Source organism: Amblyraja radiata, chromosome 1, assembly GCF_010909765.2.
Source record: "Amblyraja radiata isolate CabotCenter1 chromosome 1, sAmbRad1.1.pri, whole genome shotgun sequence".
NCBI lineage: Eukaryota > Metazoa > Chordata > Chondrichthyes > Rajiformes > Rajidae > Amblyraja > Amblyraja radiata.
Genome location: NC_045956.1, coordinates 174976430 through 175003364, shown reverse-complemented (window position 1 = coordinate 175003364; position 26935 = coordinate 174976430). Strand labels below are relative to the sequence as shown.

Below are 26935 nucleotides of genomic sequence, written 5' to 3'. Positions count from 1 at the left end.
GAGTTTGGTAACCAGTTTGGAGGGGATGATTGTGTTAAATGCCGAGCTGTAATCAATGAATAACAGCCTGACATATGAGTTTTTGTTGTCCAAGTGGTCCAGTGCGGAGTGGAGGGCCAGCGAGATCGCATCCACCGTTGATCTGTTGTGGCGGTACGCGAACTGCAGTGGGTCCAGGTTTTTGTCGATGTAGGAGTTGATTTGCTCCATGATCAACCTCTCAAAGCACTTCATCACCACCGGCGTTAGTGCCACTGGTCGATAGTCATTGAGGCATGTCACCTTACTCTTCTTGCTGTATGCTAATGTATGCTAATCAACTGTATGCTAATAAACTAAAATAGTAAAACAATCATTAGTTAACCGAGCATCCAATCCTGTCTTATTTAGCAGATTGTATCAAAGGTTATGTGAAAAATTCCACATGCCGATACACATTTGGAATGCCTTTAGTCATTCACAAATATTTCATCCCTTAGAATAGCAACTTATTTACATTATATAATATGCCAAATCTCCACATGAGAACGTTGTTATTAATAATTAACACTATCCCTTTCTCTAGACTTGCATTTCACTCCTTTCCTTATCTGACACCCTTTGGTTTCCGCCCGAAACATTGCCTATTTCCTTCGCTCCATAGATGCTGCTGCACCCGCTGAGTTTCTCCAGCACTTTTGTCTACCCTTTTGTCTCCTTGCAGTTCAATTTAGTTTATTGTCACGTGTACCAAGGTACAGTGAAAAGTTTGTTGCGTGCTAACCAGTCAGCAGAAAGGCACAACATGGTTACAATCGAGCCATTTACAGTGTATAGAGACATGATAAGGGAATAATGTTCAGTGCAAGGTAAAGCCAGCAAAGTACGATCCAGGATAATCCGAGGGCCACCAATGAGGTAGATAGTAGTTTAGCACTGCTCTCTGGTTGTGGTAGGATGATTCAGTTGCCTGATAACAGCTGGAAGGTAACCGTCTCTAAATCTGAAGGTTGTTTAAGAAGGAACTGCAGAAGCTGGAAAATCGAAGGTAGACAAAAATGCTAGAGAAACTCAGCGGGTGCAGCAGCATCTATGGAGCGAAGGAAATAGGCAAAGTTTTAGCCCGAAATGCATTCATATGCACTTCTGTTTATTCCATATACCCACCACAAAATATGACAAAATTACTTTTTTCCAACTCGCACCTACTCTGTGTCTTATAAATGGTGGAAAGGTTTAACAATATCAAATATATAGGCTGAGGGCAATAAAGCCACAGCAAGTCAACACAAGTATCAACTATAAACATAGTTTATTCTCTGCCTCAGACAGCAGTGGAGGCAATTTCTCTGGAAGTTTTCAAGAGAGAGTTAAATAGAGCTCTTAAAGATAGCTGAGTCAGGGGATATGGGGAGAAGGCAGGAATGAGGTACTGATTATGAATGATCAGCCATGTTCACAGTGAATGGCAGTGCTGGCTCGAAGGGCCGAATGGCCTACTCCTGCACCTATTGTCTATACCATGGTCATTATCACTTCTGTGATAACTTCCACAAGGGTACAAAAGTTTATTCATTCAGTGCAAACGCCAAAATGAGACACTACATAATTTATTAAAAGCTAGTATCTTGAGGATTAAGTCCCATCAGTTCTTCAAGCCTCACTATGCTTTTTTAACTCAAAACTTTGAAAGCAATGAATATGTAATTGTGAGACGGTTTCATGAATTGCCCATCCATAAAATCAGAGCACCTGGAGGAAACCCACCAGGTCACAGGAAGAACTTGCAATCTCCACGCAAATAGCACCTACGGTCTGGTGCTGTGAAAGAGCAGCTCTACCAGCTGTATCACTATGCCGCCCTAAATTGATGAGGCAGGCATGATGCAACGAGGATATTTGAACTCTGCAGCAGGTTATGGGTAGGTTGAGTGGGCGGAAACTAGTCAAATAGTTTAATGTAGGAGCGTGCAAGATCATGAATAAGAGAAATCTAAAGGCAGACTACGATCTAAATGGAGAGAGAGTACAGAAGGATGGAGGTGAAGCCAAACGGCATGTTGACCTGAACTACTATGTACCTCATTGGAGACACTTGGACTATCTTTGATTGGATTTCATCTTGTACTAAACTTTATTCCCTTATCATGTATACTGTGAATGGCTCGATTGTAATCATGTATTGACTTTCCGCTGACTGATTAGCACGCAACAAAAGCTTTTCACTGTACCTTGGGGCAAGTGACAAAAAACTACACTAAAAGTAAACTAAAATTACTGCCAGAGGGTTGGAGTTTCGAGATAGGATAGTGTTGTTAAAGTTGTACAGGGTGCTGGTGAGGCCACACCCATACTGGGCACAATTTTGATCTCCTTATTCAAGAAAGGATACAGTACCATTGGACGGAGTGGGGAAGAGAATGACTAGGCTAATTTCTGGGATGAGAAGATTGTCCGCTCACAAGTTGGCACAGTGGACCAGCTGGTAGAGTTGTTGCCTCTCACATCTCAAACAGTCAGGTTTGTAGTTTAATTGCCTGTAGAGTGTGTGTGAGTGGATGAGAAAGTGGGATAATATACAACAAGCGTGAACAGGACATTCACAGGAAGGACAAAAAGCTGGAGTAACTGAGCAGGTTGGGCAGCATCCCTGGAGATCATGGTCAGGTAGAGGTTTCAGGTCAGTACTCTTCTTTTAGGTTTATTATTGTTACATGTACCGACGTACAGTGAAAAACATTGTTTTGCGTGCTATCCAAACAGATAAGATATGTCATAGAGTTTAGTTGCAGCTTAGTTCAGAGATACAGCACGGAAACAAGCCCTTTGGTCCACCGACTCTGCAATCTCTGCACATTAACACTATCCTACACACACTAGGGACAATTTTATATTTATAGCAAGCCAATTAACCTACAAACCTGTACGTCTTTGGAGTGTGGCAGGAAACTGAAGATCTCCGAGAAAACCCGCGCAGGTCTTGGGGAGAACGTACAAACTCCGTACTGACAAGCACCCGTAGTCAGAATCGAACCCGGGACCCGGGTCTCTTGCGCTGTAAGGCAGCATCTTCTACTGCTGCGCCACCGCACCGTAGAGAATGGGAGATTGAAGAAAGGTCTGAAACCTCACACATTCCTTCTCCCCAGAGATGCTGCCTGTCCAGCTAAGTTACTCCAGCTTTTTGTGTCTATCTACGGAAGATTGATGGTCAGCATGGACTCGATGAGCCAAAGGGCCTGTTTCCATGCTGTATCTTTCAATGGTCCATCTATCACTTGAGCAACTCTGACCTCACCCTGTCAGAGATATTCCCATTGTCCTATTCATCCCTCCAATTTAAAATTAATTGGTTTGTTTATATTTCCAGATATGGCACAGGATCTAATGGTCTTTGATCTGAAATATCAACTCTGCTTCTCTTTCGAGATATTTTCTGGTCTGACAAGCGTTTTGAACATTTAAATATGTTAGAATTAATCCGCAGCTGCTGTTGGTCCTAGCAGCATACAATGAAAAGTAGACAACTCGGTGTTTACATATCAGGAAAATCTACATCCCGCCCAGTGGCCTGTATTATGAGATCAGAAGTGGAGCAATGGGAATGCAGGGAAAATAGATTACAGAGAAAATTAGGGTGGGAATGGTTTTGCTTTGCAGATTAGGTGAGGCTTGATGGGCAGAATGGCCCCTTCTGTGCTTTTAAGGGGGTAAAGAAAATGTATCTTCTCAAGTGTTGCATGAATTACCTAGCATCAGTTACTATCAGTCACTTTTGGTATTGATTTATTATTATCACATGTACTGAGATTCAATGAAACACTCATTCCAGAGGTTCTCAGGTACCCAGCAACATTGGTGTAATCAAACGCAATGCACGTACCCAACTGCAATGAAATATTCCCAGAAGGCATACATTTTTATTGCAACTTTCTGAATATGGCACGGTGGGATAGCAGTAGAGTTGTTGCCATTCCGACTTGTCATTACCAGAGGTTTCTAGTGCAGACTTCTAGGATGGTGGCATAGTGACGCAGCGGTAGAGTTGCAGCCTTTCAGCCCCAGAGACCCGGGTTTGATCTTGACTACAGGTGCTTGTCTGTACGGAGTTCGTACCTTCTCCCCGTGACAAAAGATGTACAGGTTTGCAGGTTAATTGGCTTGGTATAAATTGTGTAGGATAGTGTAACCGTGCGGGGATCGCTGGTCAGCGCAGACTCGAGGAGCTGAAGGGCCTGTTTCCATGCTGTATTTCTAAACTAATTATTCATTCATTGCCATTAAAACTTCCAATCAAACAGCACTATGAGGGTATCCTCAGCAGAATAACTGCAGCATTTCAAGAAGACAGTCACCACCACCTTCCCAAGAAAAGAACCTTCAAAAGAAAAGCAATTGGACTTTTTTTTTTGCAGAAGGCAATGCCCACGTTCACAACAAAAATTAAAAAAAATCTAAAATCATGGATTTAGTTGAAAAACTGAAATACCAAACATAGAATAATTAAAATTTTGAAATAATGGTTTGAAGTAATGACACTAAACGCACAGAAAAGTTTTATTAGAGGCAATATAGTGAAATAGGCCATTAAAACCTCTAATCTCATGTTAAAGAGTATCATTCTCCATTTTCATTAAGGAAAAGAGCCTATATCTAAACAGCAACTTCCATGTCCATTTCAGACTGTCTCAAGCTTCATTATTTCATGGAACATAACACAAAAAAATCATCTCTTATTTGCAAATAGCAAGCCCCCCCACAAACTACAATGTGATAATAACCACATTAATCGTTGTATTTAGAAATGTTTATTCAGTTAGCTCTGATAAATCCCATCTACCCCACAGCTCTTCTCTAACATAGTGCCATATAATATTGTGTATCAGAAAACGTTGGGGCCACAATTTAGTTTCTCATCTGAAAGACAGCAATTATGGGCCTGTCTAACTTACGTGACTTTTTCAGCGACTGCCGGCACCAGTCATAGGTCGCCGAAAATTTTCATCATGTTGAAAATTCAGCGGCGACCAGAAAGACGCTACGATTCTTTGGGTGACTGAGGAGACTACTCACGACCATACAGGAGACACCCTGGCAACATGTCGCGGGGTGAAGCCTGTATGGCTGTGAGTAGTCGCCCAAAGAGTCGTACCTTGTTCCGGTCGCCGCTGGAGTTTCAACATGTTGAAAAGTTTCGGAGACCGCTGCGACTATGACAAGTCGCCAAAAAAAAAAAATTGCGTAAGTGGGACAGGCCCATAAAGAGAGCAAATCTCATGCATTGGACAGTCAATCTGAGCTTCTGCACTCAAGTACAAGGCAATGAAGCAAATAACTCAGCCATGGCTGAGCAGAAGGTAAACAAAATGAGTAGACTTAAATGCCTTGCCGGGTCCATGTGACATTACAGACTATGGGAAATAACCACTTCTTGTAGAGGAAGTAACCACAGAAGCCTCAGAATTTCCTTGTTAAGGGACATTTGGAGCTTTCTGCTAGATCTGATCTATCGCAACAGGTAACAAATATTGCTCATCAAAATTCTGAGCAAGTGGATTGAAACACTGATTTCAACTCAAAAGATGCGAGTGTGAGAAGGTTTGGTATGTGGATACAGACTGGTTGCATCAGGCTCAGGAAGGAAGTCTATAAAAAGTGGTAGGCACTGTCCTGTCCATCACAGGAACTGACCTCCCCACCATTGAAGGGATCTGCATGAGGCACTGCCTCAAAAACCCCCCACCACCCTGGCCACACTCTCATTTCACTCATATACAATACAATACAATGAACTTTATTTATCCGTTAGGAACTTTAGTTTCTGCAGCCATACTAGAAGAAACAATTTTACAAGACACACGACCAACTCAATTCACACAGACATCCATCACAGTGAATCTCCTCCTCACTGTGGTGGAAGGCAAAGTCTTGTCTTTCCCCTGCTCTCCATCCTCTCCCAATGTTAAAGACCCCGGCGGGTGATGGTAAGACCCACGGCCGTTAAGGCCGCGCCGGCGATGTAAGGCCCTACTCCAGATCTTAATGTTGGAGGCCCCGCAACACGGGTGGGAGATGTTGCTGCCGCGGGAGCTCCGAAAAACGGTCTCCCACCAGGGATCTGCGAGCTCCCGATATCACCATCCACCGGCCCTGCAGCTGGAGCCTCCGAAGCCCCTAAGTCTGGTCGCAGCCGCGCGCCACCACAGCTCCCCACGCTCCGAGGCCGGACAGCCCCACAACGGTAAGTCCGCAGGCTCCGCGACCGGAGCCCCCAGGTCGTTCCGGCTGGAGGCTGCCCCACGGTGCTAGGCCCCAACAACAATGGAGACCCAGGGGAAAGGTCGGGTCTCCCATGCAGGGAAGAGATTCAAAAGTTTCCCCCACACATACACAGTTTAAAACAATACAAAAACTACAGCAAACTGCACATTGAACGGAACAAATTAAAAAAAAAAGACAGATGGAGTGCAGGGGCTGCTGCCGCGAGGGGCCGCCATTCTTCAGAGGAAAGTGGCATCAGAGTTTGAATAGCATGACCACCAGCTTCAAGAAGTTTCTTTCCAACAACGATCAGTTTCTTGAACACTACACAACACTTACTTCAACCATGAACTTCGTCACCAGGTGGCACTGCGAGCGGCAGCCTCGCCAGCAGTGTGTCAGTCATTTTGACTTTCTTTGTTTTTTTAAGTATGTCTAAATGTATGTGTTAATGTTTCTCAGTATGTGGGGGTGGTGGGAGAGAGAGAGAATAGGGGGAAGCCGTTTCCAGTCACTTATCTCGGCGGAGATGCGACTTTTCTCCTAGTTGCATTTTCACCTCCCCTGCAGCCTAACAACTTGAATTGGTGCCGCCTTTCCCAGAGACGACCCAGAGCTTCAGCAGCAGGCGCGGCGCGGACTTTCACCGTGGAGCTAGAAGAAAGGCTCCGACCACCAGCCTGCTGACTTTAACATTGTAAAACTGCAGTCTGCGGAGCTTCTAGCCGCGGGCGTGGCGCGGAATTTGACCATCCCGGAGCCAGGGATCCCTTGCCGGGGATCACCAGAGAAAAACTCCAACCATTGACCTGCCTGCGGCCTATAACATCGAGAAGCCGTGGTCTCTGGTAAGAAAGTGGCCGATTCGGGCACTCCAAGCCGCGGAGTGTTTCATCCGTCCCGTCGTCGGAGCTTGGATCATCCCAACGAGAGGGCTTGTACATCGGTCCGTCCGTAGCGGCGACTATGGAGGGTGAAGGCCCTATACAAGGGTGAACTTTATTGCCTTCCATCACAGTGATCACTGTGGTGGATGTTTATGTTAAGTTCTATCGTTCTTTTAATTGGGTTGTGTTCTTTTAATTATATGGCTGCATGGTAACTCAAATATCACTGTATCTTAATTGGTGCATGTGACAGTAAATATGAATTTGAATTTTGATTTTATCAATTGGATCCGGTTGCACCAAGGACTTTTTTTGCATGAGTATTGGAGTTACTAATTTATTGAATTTTTGTTTATTATATATAATCTATGCACATTCTGATTGTTGGCCTGTTCTGCCTCACGTAAGAAGTTCATTGTTCTGCAGGTGGTACATATGACAGTAAAGGGCCTGTCCCACTTGGGCGACCTAAATGGCAACTATAGAAGAATTTAAAGAAATAACATGTTGAAGACCTCCTTCGACCATATAGAAGACCACCTTCAACCTCCTTCGACGATGTTGAAGACCAGCTACGACTAGCTATGACTAACTGGGAAAATTGGACACCGAATAGCGGAGAGTGAAGACAAATTTTTTCCACGGCGACCATTTTTTACCTGCGGGCATATTTTATCATTTTGAAAAAAATGCCGCGACCTAGCTGAGGCCTCGAGTACGCAGGGACCACTCTCGAGCATGAAGGAGAGTTATGAAGACTTCCTACGACCTTGTGACAACCATGCTGCAGTCGACCATCCAGAACTCGCCAATTAGATCGCCCAAGTGGGACAGGCCTTTTAAACACTCTTGCTTTCTCTCACCAACTTCTACAGAGGCACCATAGAATGCATTTTATCAGGATGCATCACAGCTTGGTTTGGGAAAAGCTCCATCTAAGACCGCAAGAAATTGCAGCGAATTGTGAATGCAGCCCAGACAATCACATAAACCAACCTTCCTTCAATTGACTTCATTTATACCTCGCGCTGCCTCGGCAAGGCCAGCAGCATAATCAAGGACCAGTCACACCTGGCCACTCCCTCGTCTCCCTTGTCCCATCAAGCAAAAGGTATAGAAGTGTGAAAACACACACCTCCACATTCAGGCACTGTTTCTTCCCAGCTGTTATCAGGCAACTGAATCATCCTCCCACAACCAGAGAGCAATGCTGAACTACTATCTAACTCATTGGTGATCCTTGGACTATCTTTGATCAGACTTTGCTGGCTTTACCTTGCACTAAACGTTATTCCCTTACATTGTAAATGACACGATTGTAATCATATTTTGTCTTTCTGCTGACCGGATAGCAAGCACAAAAGCTTTTCACTGTACCTTGGTACACGTGACAATAAATTAAACTGAACTTCTTTCTCTGCTAATGCAGATACTCAAACTTTATATTGGAGACTATGTGGGAAACAATTACTAAGATATATTAATAGACTAAGATTAGTAATATCTAGATTAATAGATATTACTAAGCAACATTGCGGACAAGAGAATTGGATCAAGGCTCACGACAGTCCTTTCGCCTTCAGAAACAAAAACAAAAGAGTACTGTTGAAATGATGAAAAGTCAGCAACAGATCAGTCCCAAAGAGTCTCTGGGAACCTATTATAAAATAAAGTGTAGTCAGACACAAAATTATCAAAAATTATTTGGAGTGGCAGCCTTTAAAGCTAGAGGGCTGTAATGCAAAGCCTGGTTATAACTATACAGACTGGATTTACAGTACTAAGCATAATTTCAGGGAACTCGCCTTAAGAAGCCTTGGAGGGAGGATGGCAGAAAATTACCAAAGGTTTATCATGACTGATATTACAAAGAAAAATTGGGAAAGATATCCTACAAATCTAATTTCAGCTGGATTCTACAGCAGGAAGCACAAGCCCACAAATGAAAGGTTTTATCACAGTTATATAAAGCACTGTTTACAAATTGGATTATTTATCAAGTACAGTGACCAATAAGTAGCTGAACATGATACATGTTACTAAGTAATAGTATTTTGTCAATGATATTGATCGAGGAAGCTCTTCATCCAACAGCCCTCATGACCTTTAATGATCAACAGGTAGATTGGCGACAGACTCAGCATTCATCCGCAGGATAAACTCAATATTTATATATTACGAGATTCACCTTAGCGTCAAGATGACAGAGAGAAGCAAGCAGAAAACTCTTTGCAAGCACGAGAGGAATCAGATCAGATCAGAAAAAACCCCATCTCAATATGAGTTGTAGTCAGCGTTATACAGCACGGAAACAAGTTCTTCGGCCCAACTTGCCCACACCAACCAATCACCCCTATCTACACTAGTCCCACCTGCCTGTGTTTAGCCAATATCCCTCTAAATATTTTCTATTGATGTATAGTAACATAGAAAATAGGTGCAGGATGAGGGCATTCGGCCCTTCGAGCCAGCACCGCCATTCATTGTGATCATGGCTGATCGTCCCCAATCAATAACCCGTGCCTACCTTCTCCCCATATCCCTTGATTCCACTAGCCCCTAGAGCTCTATTTAACTCTCTCTTAAATCCATCCAGTGATTTGTCCTCCACTGCCCTCTGTAGCAGGGAATTCCACAAATTCACAACTCGCTGGGTGAAAAGGTTTTTTCTCGCCTCAGTCTTAAATGGCCTCCCCTTTATTCTAAGACTGTGGCCCCTGGTTCTGGACTCACCCAACATTGAGAACATTTTTCCTGCATCTAGCTTGTCCAGTCCTTTTATAATTTTATATGTTTCTATAAGATTCCCCCTCATCCTTCTAAACTCCAGTGAATACAAGCCTAGTCTTTTCAATCTTTCCTCATATGACAGTCCCGCCATTCCAGGGATCAATCTCGTGAACCTACGCTGCACTGCCTCAATCACAAGGATGTCCTTCCTCAAATTAGGAGACCAAAACTGTACACAATACTCCAGATGAGGTCTCACCAGGGCCCTATACAACTGCAGAAGAACCTCTCTACTCCTATACTGAAATCCTCTTGTTATGAAAGCCAACATTCCATTGGCTTTCTTCACTGCCTGCTGTACCTGCACGCCAACTTTCGGTGACCGGTGTACAAGGACACCCAGGTCTCGCTGTACCTCCCCCTTACCTAACCTAACCCCATTGAGATAATAATCTGCCCCTTTGTTTTTGGTTTTGCCCACTCACTCAACCTGTCCAGGTCACTCTGCATCCTCCTAACATCCTCTTCACAGTTCACACTGCCACCCAGCTTTGTGTCATCAGCAAGCTTGCTAGTGTTGCTCCCAATTCCCTCTTCCAAATCATTAATATACATGGTAAAAAGTTGCGGCCCCAACACCGAGCCTTGCTGCACTCCACTCGCCACTGCCTGCCATTCTGAAAAAGACCCGTTCACTCCTACTCTTTGCTTCCTGTCTGCCAACCAATTTTTTCTATCCATGTCAACACCCTACCCCCCAATACCATGTGCTCTAATTTTAGTCACCAGTCTCCCGTGCGGGACCTTATCAAAGGCTTTCTGAAAGTCTAGATACTGGCTTCCCTTCATCCATTTTACTTCGGCACATCTTCAAAAAATTCCAGAAGATTAGTCAAGCATGATTTCTCTTTCATAAATCCATGTTGACTTGGACTAATCCTTTTACTGCTATCCAAATGTTCCATTATTACCTCTTTAATAATTGACTCCAGCATTTTTCCCACCACCGAAGCCAGGCTAACTGGTTTATAATTCCCCGTTTTTTCTCTCGTTCCTCTCTTGAAAAGTGGGGTAACATTAGCTTTCCTCCAATCCACAGGAACTGATCCTGAATCTATTGAACATTGGAAAATGATCACCATTGCGTCCACTATTTCTAAAGCCACCTCCCTGAGGACCCTGGGATGCAGACCATCAAGCCCAGGGGATTTATCATTCTTCAGTCCCATTCCCACCCAATACTATTTCTCGCCTAATGAAAATTTATTTCAGTTCCTCTACCCCCTTAGATCCTCTGTCCTCCAGTATATCTGGGAGATTGTTTGTGCCTTCCTTAGTGAAGGCAGATCCAAAGTACCTGTTCAACTCTTCTGCCATTTCCTTGTTGCCCATAATAATTTCACCCGTGTCTGCCTTCAAGGGACCCACATTTGACTTTGCTACTCTTTTTCCCTTAACATATCTGAAGAAGCTTTTACTGTCCTTTATATTCCTGGCCAGCTTCCCCTCGTACTTTATCTTTTCAGCCCGTATTGCCCGTTTTGTTTCTATCCAAATTTCTCTTAAAAGTTGGTATTGTACCCGTCTCAACTACCCACTCATGTTCCATATACCCACTACCCTTTGTGTGAAAACGATGTACCTCAGGGTCCTATTAAATATTTCCCCTCTCACCTTAAACCCATGTCCTCTGGATTATCTTTAAAAAATAAATTTGCCCTTTGGCCCAGCTTGTCCATGCCGACCATGATCATCTAAGCAAGTCCCATTAGCTCGCATTTGGTCTTTATCCCATTAAAGCTTTCTTATCCAGTCAACAGAATTTTGGAGTTTAGAAGAATGAGGGGAGACCTCATTGAATACAGAATAGTGAAAGGCTTGGATTGAGTGAATGTGGAGAGGATGTTTCCACTAGTGGGAGAGTCTAGGACTAGAGGTCATAGCCTCAGAATTAAAGGACATTCTTTGGGAAGAGATTGAACTTTTTTTTTCGCCTTCCATCACAGTGAGGAATGTGGAGGAGTCACTGTGGTAGATATTTATGTTAAAAGGTATTTTGCGTGTTGCGTTGCTTTTAATTGGTATGATTGTATGGCAAATCAAATTCCTCGTATGTTGCAAAACATACTTGGCTTATAAAGTATGATTATGAAGGAGATGAGGAGAAATTTATTTAGTCAGATGTCAGTGAATCTGTGAAATTCTTAGCAACATAAGGCTGTGGAAGCTGCCAGTGGATATTTTTAAGTCAGAGATAAAGCAATTGCACATTGCTTTAGAAGCCAATTTTAATGCAAGAGACACCACAGAGCAAGTGGGATAAATGATCCCGACCCGAAACATCTGCCATCCTTTTTCACCAGAGATGCTGCTTGACCCACTGAGTTACTCCAGCATCTATCTATGGGAAAATGATCAATGCCATGCTTACATTGATGTTTAAAGGATACATATTGTGTACATCATTAAAAGCCCCATCACTCACTTCCTACAAGCACTTTGATCACAAAATGGGTTTAAGAATTATTAGTACATTGCAGTTATTTTTCAGGTCAAACCTTAAGTAAAGATCCAAGCATAGGCTGCATCCCACAATCTTTCCGCTTAACAATACACAGAATGCATGAATTTGCAGTATGTATTAAAATAAACACACAGAAAGGAAGTTGCAACAAGATCTTCCACATATAGCTATTTCAATATAATGTCCCAAGGGGCTAAGCATTAGAAAAGGTGACTAAACGTTTGATTAAACAATGGGTTTTAAGATAAGTCTTAGATGAGATTTAGGGAGAGAAAATCTGACCCGTTTGGGACCCGTGAAGCAAAGGCTGTGAGGATTTGGAGATTCACAAAAGGATGATAAATGTGCAGGTGATCTCACAGGATGCAATTTTAAAGAAGATTAGAGATAGAATGGGATGTGGAGATTTAGAGGAGATTTAATCTCGAGCTCAAGAATTTATGTGTCATAACATTCTGGGGTGGATACTAATGTATGTCGGTGAACTTAAGGGCAATTATAAGGACGTCTTGTGAGATGGGAAGCATCCACTAGAACAAACGGTTGGAAAGAAGAGCTTCAGCATAGTTGAGCTGTCCACAGTTGAGAGTTCTAACACCAAACAGCAATGGGCAATAGCAGGGAATGAAGATTTGGCTGTCTCTTACCCCTGGCTTGCTGAGACTGGCAGAAACTAAAGATCCAGCTCCAACATCCATCTCCCACCGTTTAATTCCACGATTCTCGGGATCCAACGCTGCAATGCGCCCATCCATCAAACTAATAATAACCAGGGACCTGCAAGCAAACAAAGTAGTTTTAAATTACACGAAAGATAAGGACCTCCAACAAAAAACATCCCATGTTGGATTCTCGGTTTTTGCAGTTTCCATCGTTAAGAGAGAAAATTAATACTTATAATAATTCAGTATCAGTTGGTGAGTGATACTTGCATTGACCAGGTAACGTTTCAACAGCTATTAACTTGATTTCTAAGTTTAAAAGGCATGCACCAAGGACACCTTATAATGTACAACACAGAATAATAATACATTTTATTTATGGGTGCCTTTCAAGAGTCTCAAGGACACCTTACAAAAATTTAGCAAGTAGAGGAAAAACATGCAAGCGGAATGAAATAAATAGTAGAGACATGACTAGTACACAAATTAAAGACAGAATTCAATTCAAAACACAATATGAGGCAATTCAAGCACAGATGAAAAGGGAAGGGGACGTGGGGCTAAGGATAGGCAGAGGTAAAGAGATGGGTCTTGAGGCAGGAGCTGGAGCACAACTACCAGCCGTTCAGCCTATCTGGTCCACACCTTGTGGGGTACTCAGAAGGCAGTGGAGGCCAATTCTCTGGATGCTTTCAAGAAAGTTTTAGATAGAGCTCTTAAAGATAGCGGAGTCAGGGGATATGGTGAGAAGGCAGGAACGGGGTACTGAATGTGAACGATCAGCCATGATCGCAGTGAAGGGCCAAATGGCCTACTCCTGCACCTATTGGCTATTGTATGTTTTCCAAGCTACCATTCATTCTAGTACCTCACAAGTGAGAGTAGTAGAATTGGACCAGGTGTCAAGGGTTATGGGGAGAACGCAGGAAAATGGGATTAGGAGGCAGAGATCAGCCATGATTGAATGGCAGAGTGGACGATGTGTCGAATGGCCTAATTCTGCTCCTCCAACTTGTGAACTTATGAATATCTGAGCAGCGGAATCTGCTTTCCAGATGAGGCTATCCATTCGAGGACATCCGAGATATCCCCTTTCTTTAGTAAACAAGATTTCCCTCTTGCTGTCATAGAGTCATCCTTCACCAGTGTCTCCGGTCTAATAGTTCTGCTCTCGCCCATTATCCCCCCCAGAAGGAACAAGGATGGAGTTCCCCTGTTCCTTACTTTTGACCCTACCAGCCGCTGCATCCAACAGATCATCCTCCAACATTTCTGCCACTTTCAGTATGATACCACCAGTCACATCTTGCTATCCCCACTCCTTTCCGCCTTCTGCAGTGAACGCTCCCTCCGCAAGTCCCTGGTTAATTTAACCCTTCCCATCCAAACCACCATTGTTCCAGGTACATCGCAGGGGAAAGTAATGCCTGTCCCTGTATCTCTTGAACATTGTATTATCCAATTTTAGATAACCAACCTACAAACACCCTTCTTCTCCCTCGCTCTTCCTTACGGCTCAAATTGATTCACACCTACCTACCCCCCTTCCCTTCCATCACTTTCCACCAACATTCTACCTTATCTCACACTTTTAGTCTTTTAAAAACATAGACATAGAAAATAGGTGCAGGAGCAGGCATTTCGGCCCTTCAACACCGCCATTCAATATGATCATTCTAAATCAGTACCCCATTCTTACTTTCTCCCCAAATCCCTTGATTCCGTTGGCCAAAAGAGCTATATATAACTCTCTCTTGAATTAGCGTCCACTGCCATCTGTGGCAGAGAATTCCACAGATTCACAACTCGGTTTTTATTCAAGGACAAGCTTTTCCAGTAAGTAAAACTCCTACGCATGCCTGGAACTCCCGCACATGCGTGGACTTTATTAAGTCATTAAAGGCGCATTACACATAGCATAACATCCCCCCCTTTTCCAAAAGAGAAAAACCTACAGATCCACAATGTATGCTCGCTTGGCATATATCTGTCCAAGTGAGAAAATAACACTTTTTTTTGTTTTATGTAAAAGTTCCTTTCCTTCTCATTATCTTATTTACATAAATTTGTTTTATCATACTGGCAACCCCAGGCAGACATAACAATTGATAAGAGCTACATCAATGGGTCACATAGTCTCCGAAATACGTAGGCGATCTCACAGCTCCATCTGAGCGAGTTCTCACTGTTTCGTTTATGTCAATGTCCTTGTTTTTGTCAGTTCACTCAGTAGCTGTTTTCTTTTCAGTAGGCGTTGGCTGCTGTTTCAACGCCTGTGTCGCGTTAGTTGTGGTTGGTGTAGTAGATTCGCCCTGGTCTTTGATGGTCTGGCCGTGATTCGCGTGTTGACGTGCGACTAGCTCGCCTGGTAGATCTTTGCAGGTCTGCGGAGAAGTACGTTTGGCCGTGGTTCGCGTGTTGACGTGCGACTAGCTCGCCTGGTAGATCTTTGCAGGTCTGCGGAGAAGTACGTGATTGCGACGGTATATGCCAGATGGGCTCTGAACCACATATGAACGCTCGTCAAGGTGGCTAGAAACAATGGCTTTCTCCCAACTCTTCTCTCCTTGTACGAGGGGTTGCATTCGCACTGTGTCGCCCTCATGAAGTGTGGAATGGTCTTTAGCTGACATTGTAATTGTCAGCTTGCTGCAGAAAGCGCTGCTTCGTGCGTTCAAGCTCCTACATAACTCTGGGTTCAAGTAGTCTCGCTGTCGTCGGCAGAAGTGTATGCGTGCGACGATTCATGAGGCGCTGAGCGGGACTTGTGCTCAACCCTTGAAGATCGAACCATCTTGGACTGCGAGCTCATCCTTATAGCTGTAATAAGGCGTGAGCTGCTCTGCTAGCCTATCTCGTTAACTAGGCCAACCACCAATGATGACACGTTTCAACATCTGCAGTGTGTCTTCTTTCGCTGTTTCATCGCGAATTTGCTCGACACACTCATCTCGAATTGGCAAGTGTGATACCATGTTTACCTCCTCGAATGCTTGCTCACTGCTCAGGGTAGCGCTAACTGCACGCAACAGTGTATCCGCAAGGTACATGAGCTTCGCCTGACAGCAGCTGATGTCAAAATCATAGCTCTGTAGGCGGGGTACCATCTGTCTGATCTTGGACATCGCTTTGTCCTGCTCAGCAGACGACTCCCATGCTATGTCTGGTTTCGTCAGCTGACTGATGGGCTCAAGGGTATCAGACAGGCTGGGTAGAAAACGGCCCAGGTAGTTGACAAATCCAACCAGCCTCTGCACATCCTGTACATCTGAGGGTGCTGGCATATTGACGACATCTGCAACCTTTTTAGAGTCGGGTTGCAGTCCTGTGCCAGTGATCATATGTCGTAAAAAGGGTATCTCAGTTGCTCTGAAGACAGACGTGTCCTTGTTAAGTTTGATGTGTTGCTGTACACATCGCTGAAGCAACTGCTCGAGCTTCGATTCATGGTCGATGACCGCGTCTTCCATCGCCTCTCCCTTACCATAGACGAGGATGTTGTCTGCAACGCAGATCACACCAGGTAGCCCTTCGAGCGCTTGATATAATCTTCGCTGGAAGATTTCAGACGATACACTTAAACCGAATGGCAATCGCGCCACAGGTAACACCCGAAAGATGTGTTGAACGTCGTCAGGTTGCACGATTCGTCATCAAGTTTCACCTGCCAGAAAGCTGAGCTCATGTCTAGCTTACTGAATACAATACAATACAATACAATTCAATTTATTGTCATTTGGACCCCTTGAGGTCCAAACGAAATGCCGTTTCTGCAGCCATACATTACAAACAAATAGACCCAAGACACAACATAATTTACATAAACATCCATCACATTGCTGTGATGGAAGGCCAAAAAAACTTCTCTCTCCACTGCACTCTCCCCCCCGATGTCAGAGTCAAAGTCAAAGCCCCCGGCGGGCGATGGCGAATTGTCCCGTGGCCATTAAAGCCATGCAAGGTCGCGCACCGGGTCTTGGTGTTAGAGCCCCCGGCGCGCGCTCGCAGAATCCCGCGACCATTCCAAGCCGCGCGGGGCGGTGCTGTAAGGCCCCGCTCCAGGTGCTCTTCAACCCCGCAACTCGGGCGGGAGAAGTCGCCGCTGCGGAAGCCCCGAAAAGCGGTCTCCCTCCAGGGACCCGCGGGCTCCCGGTGTTACCGTCCGCCAAACCCGCAGTTGCAGCCACCGAATCTCCGGAGGTCGGGCCGCAGCAGCGTCCACCACAGCTCCACCCGCTCTGGACTCGGCCAGCTCTGCGACGGTGAGGTGAGTAGTCGGCACCAGAGCCCCCGGTCTTTCTGTTGGAGGCCGCTCCTCATTGCAGCCCCAATGACAACGGAGACCCGACAAAGAAAAGGTCGGGTCTCCCGTGCAGGGAGAGATTTAAAAGTTACCCCCAACCCCCCCACACCACCCCCACCCCCATACCCCAACAAAAATAACAAAAACTACATAAAAACATAGACATAAAATAATAAAAACGCAGACGGACTGCAGAGGCCGCAGCTGACGAGAGTCGCGCCGCCTACCGGATCTTCGCTTGGTCAAGATCTGGCAAGATGTCCTCAATAACTGGGAGCGGATAGTGTTCTCACTTCAGCACTTTGTTTCGCATTCGTGGATTGATGCACACCCGGAGATCGCCATTCTTTTTCTCCGCGACCACGAGCTGGTTGACCCAACTCGTCAGCTCGTGAACTGGTGCAATCACGTGACGCTCTACCATGCGCTCTAGCTCCATCTTCACCTTCTGCTTTATCGCATGAGGTAAACGTTGTGGTGGTAAGACTATGGGTTGCACTTCCTCGTCAATCTGCAGGTGTGCTTCACCAGGCAGCTCTCCTAGTTTACCGTCAAACACCTCTACATAGCGTTCTTCAGTCTTACCCGCTTTCTCTTTTACGACCGTCGACGTGTGTACACGGTGAAAACAGTTGTCATTCACCGTGATCAAATTCATTCGCTAACTAGCTTTGCTTCCTAGCAGTGGTGTGAAGCCATCACTGACCACAATGAACTCCACAGAATATTTGCGGTTTGTCTTGGGGTGGAGCAGCTTAACCTGGCAAGCTCCTTCCATGTCCATCGTAGTCTTATTCCACATCATGAGCTTCTTTTGACATGGGACTAGTGTGTGCTCTACGCCGTGTAAATATCTGCATGGCAATATGTTCACACTCGCTCCACTGTCCACTTAGAGGTCGACCTGCTTCCCATTGACAAGCATTGATGCATAGACATCATCTCTAGGCCGCACCATGTTAATTGTGAGTGTGATACTATCAATGTACTCAATGCTCGTGTCACTTCCGGCCTGGTTGTCCACTTTGAGCACTTTCTTCTTTCTGCACACTTTGGCAAAGTGGTTGCGACTGCCACATGCCCTACACGACTGTCCGTAGGCTGGACATGGCTCAGCGCACTTGCTTTGCTTGTGAGGAAATTGCACAGCCGTGCCTCTGCTGTCTGATTTTTGGGGACTGCAGCAGCAGACCTGCTACTTCCGGTGAAAGCTTGGAGGTGACTCCGCAGTCTCAGCACTCTTGCAGATGTCGATACATCCGTTGAGAGTGAGCTTCCTTTCCAGCAGCAAACATCTCCTCGTCTGCGAGTCGCTAATGCCCAACAGTCTTGTCACGGAGCAAGCTGTCCGTCATGCACTGGCAGAAATTACAGGACTTTGCTAGTGTTCTCAGGCTAGCGGGGAACGCTTCAAAGTTCTCACCTGCTTCTTGGTGTCTTTTGTTGAAGAGGTATCGCTCATACGTCTCATTCTTTTCGCCAATGGCGTAGCTCTCGAACGCGCGAATGATATCAGCCAGTTCTTGGTTCTCCTCGTTGTTGGCGAACACAAAACTGTGGTAAATCTCCAGTCCTAACGGGCCAATTGTATAGAGAAACAATGCCGTCTGGTATGTTGGTGTTTGCCTGTCTAGCTGTAGTTGCCCACATCCGACGCCATGTTTTCCAATCCTCAATCACTCCGCGGTTGACGGTTAACGGGGTCGGTGGTCGTATGCCGCTCATGGGTGGCGGACCGGCAGCGTGCTGTGGATTGCTACCGGTGGCCGTCTGCGTAAGCCGCTGGTCACCCGTCTCCTCGTCCCCACTCGACTCTGCTTGCTGCTGAGCGACCCTCTGCCCCACCCTTCGGGTAGCCATGTCGTTTTCCGGCAGTTTTAATATTTTCCGTGCGTTAAATGCTGCTCACTCACCAATCCTATGGCGTTTGAGTTTCACTAGTCCTTAGCGGCTAACTGTTCCAGCCGGGAGCTTTAGATTGTGGCAGAAAAATGATTCTTTAAGGCACCACCGTTGCCACCATGTTCAAGGACAAGCTTTTCCAGTAAGTACAACTCCTACGCATGTCTGGAACCCCCGTGCATGCGTGGACTTTATTAAATCTTTAAAGGCACATTATACATATCATAACACCCCCCCCCCCCCCTTTTTCCAAAAGAGAAAAACGCACAGATGTACAATATATGCTCACTTGGCATAAATCAGTGAACAGTTTTCATCACTGGCCTTTGGTTCAGCCATCTACCAATCAATCCTCTCCCTCGCCTGTATCTATTAATTACATGTGAAAGAAGGAACTGTAGATGTTCATAAGATCATCATTGATAGCAGCAGAATTAGGCCATTCGGCCCAACAAGTCTATTCCACCGGTAGACACAAAATGCTGGTGTAACTCAGGCAGCATCTCTGAAGAGAAGGAATGTGTGATGCTTTGAATTAAGACCCTTCTTCAGTCTACTCCGCCATTCAATCATGGCTGATATATCTCTGCCTCCCAACCTTCTTCTCTGACAACTGTACTAATCAAGAATCTATCCATCTCGGCCTTAAATATATTCACTGACTTGGCCTCCACAGCCTTCTGTGACAACTAATTCCACAGATTCACCACCCTCTGACTAAAGAAGGTTAAAGAAGATGCTGGTTTATACCAGATGGGCACACAATACTGAAGTAACTCAGCGGGTCAGGCAGCATCTTGGGAGAAATGTATTACATGCCAGTCTTTGTCCTGCCCCTTCCAGCTTTCTCCCCTCACCACAATCAGTCTGAAGAAGGATCCCAACCCATGAACCAGGGCTGTGGAGTCGGAGTCGTTGAGTCGGAGCAATTTTGGTGCTGCTGGACTCGGAGTCAGTAAAATGTCCCAACTCCGACCTCAACATAAATTTCAGAGACTACGTAAATTGGAAAAAAATCCCACTTTTTAAACATACAGCACTTTATTTCCACCCGAGAGAATGAGAAGTTCGGATAAAAGGGCTACTACCTGAGAAGTCAGAACGACAAAATGAAGATTGGAGTACCAAATCCTTCTCTTCCTCTTCGAATGAAGAAGTCAGATTTTGCAAAATATTTAGATAAAATTGAACAGTCAAGAGCAAATCGTTCCTGTTTAAATGTGCGAAGACAGCTTTTTGATGTTAAACTAATGGAATTTAAGGAAGATTTTCTTGGTAGTTTATAGTAGAGAAATATGATTAGGTAGAAAAAATGCTGGAGAAACTCAGCGGGTGAGGCAGCATCTATGGAGCGAAGGAAATAGGCAACGTTTTGGGCCGAAACCCTTCTTCAGACTCAAATATGATTGTTCATCTAAACTTACAGTATAAGTCATCCCTGCTTATCCAGAAATAGTAAAATTTACAGCTATGATAGTAACAGCCCACTCAGGTCAGCGTGGAGAGACTGTTCTCTGCACTGAAAATAATTAAATCAGATTTAAGGGTTTCAATGAAAGAGGATCTAACAGAAGCAATTCTGTTCCTAAGGACAAGTTATTAATACATTTTAGATATCTACTTTTGTAGCAAACTTAAATACCTATGCATTTAATTTTAATATTTATTGCACTTGACAATTTTTTGTCATAACTTAGTCATTTAGCTCATACCTGTAGCTTTAGTTTAATACATTTTGGAGAAATGCTTTTATAATTTTTATGGAATTTCAATGGAATTTTAATTTTGTCAAAGTCCTATATGTAATTGTTTTTCTTTTAACATAATAATAATAATAAATTTTATTTTTGGGCGCCTTTCAGAAATCTCAAGGACACCTTACAGAGATTAACAAGAATAATAAAACATATAATCGGAATAAAAAATAAATAATAAAGACATCACAGAAACACGAATTAAAAACAGGATTCAGTCCAAAAACAAAAAATCAAAAACACGATGTGAAGAGAGAGCAGCGGCAGCTAAAGCGCGCCAGTAACTCTCTCCCTTCCGACAGCCATCTTGGACACAGACTAACAGGTTTACTTACAGACAGAAAAAATCATCCCCCCACAATGGATACCACTGTGGGGGAAGGCACAATGTACAGTCCCCATCCCAAGTTCACCCAAATTCAGGCCTATTGAGGCCACCGCTATTGCCTCTACGGAGGCCCGATGTTCCTGGCCGTTCTCACCGGGTGGTGTTGCCCCGGCGTCGGGAGAGTCCTCTCAGCGGCTGGGCCACCTGGAACGCCGCTTCCTGACTGGGGACCGCGGCCGGTTTGGAGCTCCCAGGCTCCCGATGTTGGAGTCGGCGCCGCCTGCTCCGCTCCGCAGACTCGCAGCCCGGAGGTGTTGAACTCGGCAGTCAAAGCTCACCGGAGCTCCAGCGCGTCGATCCAGCGCGGCGACCCAGGCAAGGCATTCTTGGTTGGCGGCGCGACTCACCCGTTGCAGCGGCCCCTACAGCCTGTCTGTCTTTTTTAATTTTTTGTCTAGTTAAATGTAGTGTTGGTGTTTTTTGATACTAGTTTTAAATGTGTATATGTGGGGGGCGGGGGAGGAAACCGTTTAGAATCTCTTCCCTGTCCGGGAGACCCGACCTTTTCCCTGTCGGGTCTCCGTTGTCGTTGGGGCCTAGCACCGTGGAGCGGCCTCAAACCTGAACGACCCGGGGGCTCGGGAGACTGCGGAGCTGCGGACTACTCACCATCGTGGGGCTGGCCGGCCTCGGAGCGTGGGAAGCGGTGGTGACTCGCTGCTGCGACTCGACTCCTGGGGCTCGGAGGCTCCAGCAACGCAGCCGCAGGTTCGGTGGACTGGGACATCGGGAGCTCGCGGGTCCGGGGGGAGAGAGAGACCGCTTCCCGGAGCTCCCGCAACGCGACTTCTCCAGCCCGTGTCGCGGGGTTGGAACGACCGGCACGGCTTCATGGCCGTGGGACATTCCAGTGCCCGCCGGGGGCTCCAACTCTGTGACTTTTGGACCGGGAGCGGGGTCGTAAATCGCCCGGCACGGCCTAAAATGGCCGTGGGACATATCATCGCCCGCCTGGGGCTTGGACATCGGGAGAGAAGTGGAGAACAGGGGAGAGAAAAGACTTTGCCTTCCATCACAGTGGGTCACTGTGATGGATGTTTGTGTGAATTAAATTGTGTGTATGTCTAGGAAATTGTCTTTGTTTGTATGGCTGTGGAAACAGAATTTCGTTTGAGCCTCACTGAGGCTCAAATGACAATAAATTGTATTGTATTGTATTGCATCGCCCGCTCCGCTCCACGATAGCGCTCCAGTGCTGTGCCGCCACCGAAGCCGAGGTGCTGGGCGGTCCCCTCCAGGAAACGGCGCTCCAAGCCCGCTGGTAGGCCACGAGGACGGGTCGACGGGCAGTCCGGAGAAAAAGCTGCCTCACCGACCAGGTTGGGACCTAGTAGTAGAATTTCCCCCTACCCCCCTCATTAAAAAGTTCATTTCCCCAACGGACGAAACACAGGACTTACTCAAAAGTTTTTAAAAAAGCGAATTAAACGGACGGCTGCTGGTTAGCAGCCGTTCCCCAAGATGGCTCCTCCTCCTCGAATTAGTTTTTTTTTCAAGAATAAACAATTAATTAGCCACTATAGCATACCGACAACCATTAGACTCAAAACTTTAAGGACAAGGATTTAAAAGGAAGCCTGATGATTCTTGTAGTTCTTGTGTAATGTCATCATAGCAGATTTAGAATTATTATACCTAGGGGTCGGGGTCGGAGTTGAAGTCCGATACAAAAGAAATCAAGGAGTCAGAGTTGGGTGTTTTAGGCATCGACTCCACAGCCCTGCCATGAATGAGTTGAATATAGGAGCAAAGAGGTCCTTCTGCAGTTGTACAGACCCCTAGTGAGACCACACCTGGAGTATTGTGTGCAGTTTTGGTCTCCAAATTTGTGGAAGGACATTCTTGCTATTGAGGGAGTGCAGCGTATGTTCACAAGGTTAATTCCCAGGATGGCGGGACTGTCATATGCTGAGAGTATGGAGCAGCTAGGCTTGTATACTCTGGAATTTAGAAAGATGAGAGGGCACCTTATTGAAACATATAAGATTATTAAGGGTTTGGGCACGCTAGAGGCAGGAAACATGTTCCTGATGTTGGGGGAGTCCAGAACCAGGGGCCACAATTTAAGAAGAAGGGGTAAGCCATTTAGAACAGAGATGAGGAAACTCTTTTTCACACAGTGAGTTGTGAGTCTGTGGAATTCGCTGCCTCAGAAGGCGGTGGAGGCTGGTTCTCTGGATACTTTCAAGAGAGAGCTAGATAGGGCTCTTAAAGATAGCGGAGTCAGGGGATATGGGGAGAAGGCAGGAACAAGGTGGATGATCAGCCATGATCATATTGAATGGCGGTGCTGGATCGAAGGGCCGAATGGCCTATTCCTGCACCTATCCGTGGTCTCCTGCAATGTTGCCTAAACCACTGGATTACTCTAGCTCTTGGTGTCTATTTTCAGTAAACCAGAATCTGCAGTTCCTTGGGCCCAACAAGACTTGGCATAGACATGCCAAACACACAAACATCCAGGGGCAAGGAATATTCAGAAACAGGTGATAGCCATGGAATGTTTGTAAAATCTTATCAGACATCGTTCCACCTCAAGTATGTTCGGTACATTTAATTAATACTTAGCCTAGATCTTAAAATAGATGTAACGATATGCATCTGCGCTGTTACCCTACACGGTCAGATGATTGCAGTCACATGAGTTTACTTAAAGAGCATTGTTACATTTTACTGTTTAGTCTGGATAGCATCCAACAGGTAGGAGAGTAAATAGAGCTGAACAATTCAAAGAAACAACAAATGAAAATTCAAGACCAGAGGAAATCTAAAGCAAGGTTTGTTTCTAGCTCCGGCACGTGGAACTGCACCCCAGGATACAAAGCTAACTATTCAAAAAGTAACTACTTATTCCAGTAGATCACTATCAGTTTATTCGTGTTAACTAGGATTTCTAACTAGGATTTCAGTCATATTTGAACCAGCACTGCTTTCTCACCTACTCCCTCCTCTCATACTGGAAATGTTGATTACTCTCAAAGATTCCCCAAACAGGACCCCTGTCAGTTTTGACGTTTGAAAGATGATTAAGATAAACCTCAAGACTCTGCCTGGGAGCATAGGGGGACTGTAGGAGGTGTTGGGGAAAGGAGATAACAGCGGGGACTGGACCAGGGCATTGGGGATGGGGAGCTGTTCAGGACCGGGGTGTTTGGGGATAGGGAGATGGTGGGGGCTGGACTGTTGGGGGTGGGAGTGAGTGGGGACTGGACCGTGACGATGAACATAGAGAGACAGTGGGAGAAGTTGGAGAAAGGAGATAACGGTGGGGACAGAACCAGGGCGTTGGGGATAGGGAGACGGTGTTGGGGATAGGGAGAGGGTGTTGGGGATAGGGAGAGGGTGTTGGGGATAGGGAGACAGGGGAAAGGAGATAACGGTGGGGACAGGACCAGGGTGTTGGGGATGGGGAGACGGTGTTGGGGATAGGGAGACAGTGTTGGGGCTGGAGAGACGGTGTTGGGGATGGGGAGACGGTGTTGGGGATGGGGATGGGGAGAGGGTGTTGGGATGGGGTGACGGTGTTGGGGATGGGGAGACGGTGTTGGGGATGGGGTGACGGTGTTGGGGATGGGGAGACGGTGTTGGGGATGGGGAGAGGGTGTTGGGGATGGGGAGAGGGTGTTGGGGATGGGGAGACGGGGGAAAGGAGATAACGGTGGGGACAGGACCAGGGTGTTGGGGATGGGGAGACGGTGTTGGGGATAGGGAGACAGTGTTGGGGATGGGGAGACGGTGTTGGGGATGGGGAGACGGTGTTGGGGATGGGGAGACGGTGTTGGGGATGGGGAGAGGGTGTTGGGGATGGGGAGACGGTGTTGGGGATGGGGAGACGGTGTTGGGGATGGGGAGACGGTGTTGGGGATGGGGAGACGGTGTTGGGGATGGGGAGACGGTGTTGGGGATGGGGAGACGGTGTTGGGGATGGGGAGACGGTGTTGGGGATGGGGAGAGGGTGTTGGGGATGGGGAGACGGTGTTGGGGATGGGGAGACGGTGTTGGGGATGGGGAGAGGGTGTTGGGGATGGGGAGAGGGTGTTGGGGATGGGGAGAGGGTGTTGGGGATAGGGAGACGGGGGAAAGGAGATAACGGTGGAGAGCAGGGTGTTGGGGATGGGGTGATGGTGGGGGTTGGACTGCTGGTGGTGGGAGTGAGTGGGGACTGGACCGGGACGATGAACATAGAGACAGTGGGAGATGTTGGGGAAAGGAGATAACGGTGGAGAACAGGGTGTTGGGGGTGATGGAGGGGGCTGGACTGCTGGGGGTGTGGAGCCAGTGAAGGGATGGACCGGGACGTGTTGGGGAAGGGGGTGATGGAGGGGGCTGGACTGCTGGGGGTGGGGAGCCAGTGAAGGGATGGACCGGGACGTGTTGGTGTTGGGGGTGATGGAGGGGGCTGGACTGCTGGGGGTGTGGAGCCAGTGAAGGGATGGACCGGGACGTGTTGGTGTTGGGGGTGACGGAGGGGGCTGGACTGCTGGGGGTGGGGAGCCAGTGAAGGGATGGACCGGGACGTGTTGGTGTTGGGGGTGATGGAGGGGGCTGGACTGCTGGGGGTGGGGAGCCAGTGAAGGGATGGACCGGGACGTGTTGGTGTTGGGGGTGATGGAGGGGGCTGGACTGCTGGGGGTGTGGAGCCAGTGAAGGGATGGACCGGGACGTGTTGGGGAAGGGGAGGGGGTAAATGTTACCTGGGCTTCTCCTCCCCGCCCGGCTCACTCTCCTCCGCCTCGTCGTCCTCCACCACCGCATCCACTCCGCTGCCACCTCCTCCTCCTCCTCCGGACACCTCCGCCGCCGGCGGCTCCTCCCGGGCCCTCAGTCCGCCGCCCGCCGCCGCCAGCAGCAGCAGGAGGAGCAGGTTGAGGAGCAGGGCTCGGGCCAACATGGACACAGCATGAACAGGACGCCGCCACCAACACCACACACTCTCGCCGGCCGCCAGCTGTTCCCGGACGGATCCGGCTCCGGCTCCGATCGACTCTGCTGTTTGTTGTGGTCCGATCACCCTCCCCGAAGGCCCGCCCCTCCACACCCCGCCCATTGGTTCAAACCTCCGTCAGTCATGTCCAATCCACCAATAGAGCACCGAGAAGTGGATTTTGTCCCCGCTCTCCGCCTCTCATTTGCCGCTCATCGCGTCAGTCAGCGACTCGACGAATCACCGTCCAGCGAGTTTCATAAGCTGCTTCCTCCCGCCCCCTCCGACCAAGTCTGATTGGTTGACGTGCCAGTCGATCAGCCTCAATTCACCAATCAAACGCCGGGACCTGGATCCTGCTCCCGCCCTCAGCTTCCCATTGGTTGTCGCTCAAGTCAGACGGCGTCCGGGCGAACCTTCGTCCGGCGAGTGTCGCAGAGTTGGGAACGCCCTCCTTGAGTCCGATTGGTCGGGAGGTACGTCACCCGGGCGCGTCCGGCCAATCGGCGGCGGGTGGGGAACGGGCGGGTATGATTGGTGGTGGAGGGTGTGCCTCCGACAAATCAGGGGAGAGGAGCAGGACGTGTGCAGCGGCGGGGGGGACGGGTGACAGTTGACGAC

The 26935-nt window shown here is 47.0% G+C and overlaps 1 protein-coding gene across 1 annotated transcript in view; it reads right to left on the bottom strand.

Moving 5' to 3' along the window:
- Window positions 1–26396, bottom strand: part of eif2ak3 (eukaryotic translation initiation factor 2 alpha kinase 3) — a 94278-nt gene extending 67882 nt beyond the window's left edge. The window contains exons 1-2 of the mRNA XM_033035494.1: window positions 26085–26396; window positions 13029–13158 (exon numbers count right to left, since the gene is read on the bottom strand). Of these exons, the coding sequence (XP_032891385.1) occupies window positions 13029–13158; window positions 26085–26281 (327 nt within the window). The 5' untranslated portion in view covers window positions 26282–26396. The remainder of the gene's footprint in view (window positions 1–13028; window positions 13159–26084) is intronic.
- Window positions 26397–26935: the final 539 nt, after the last annotated feature.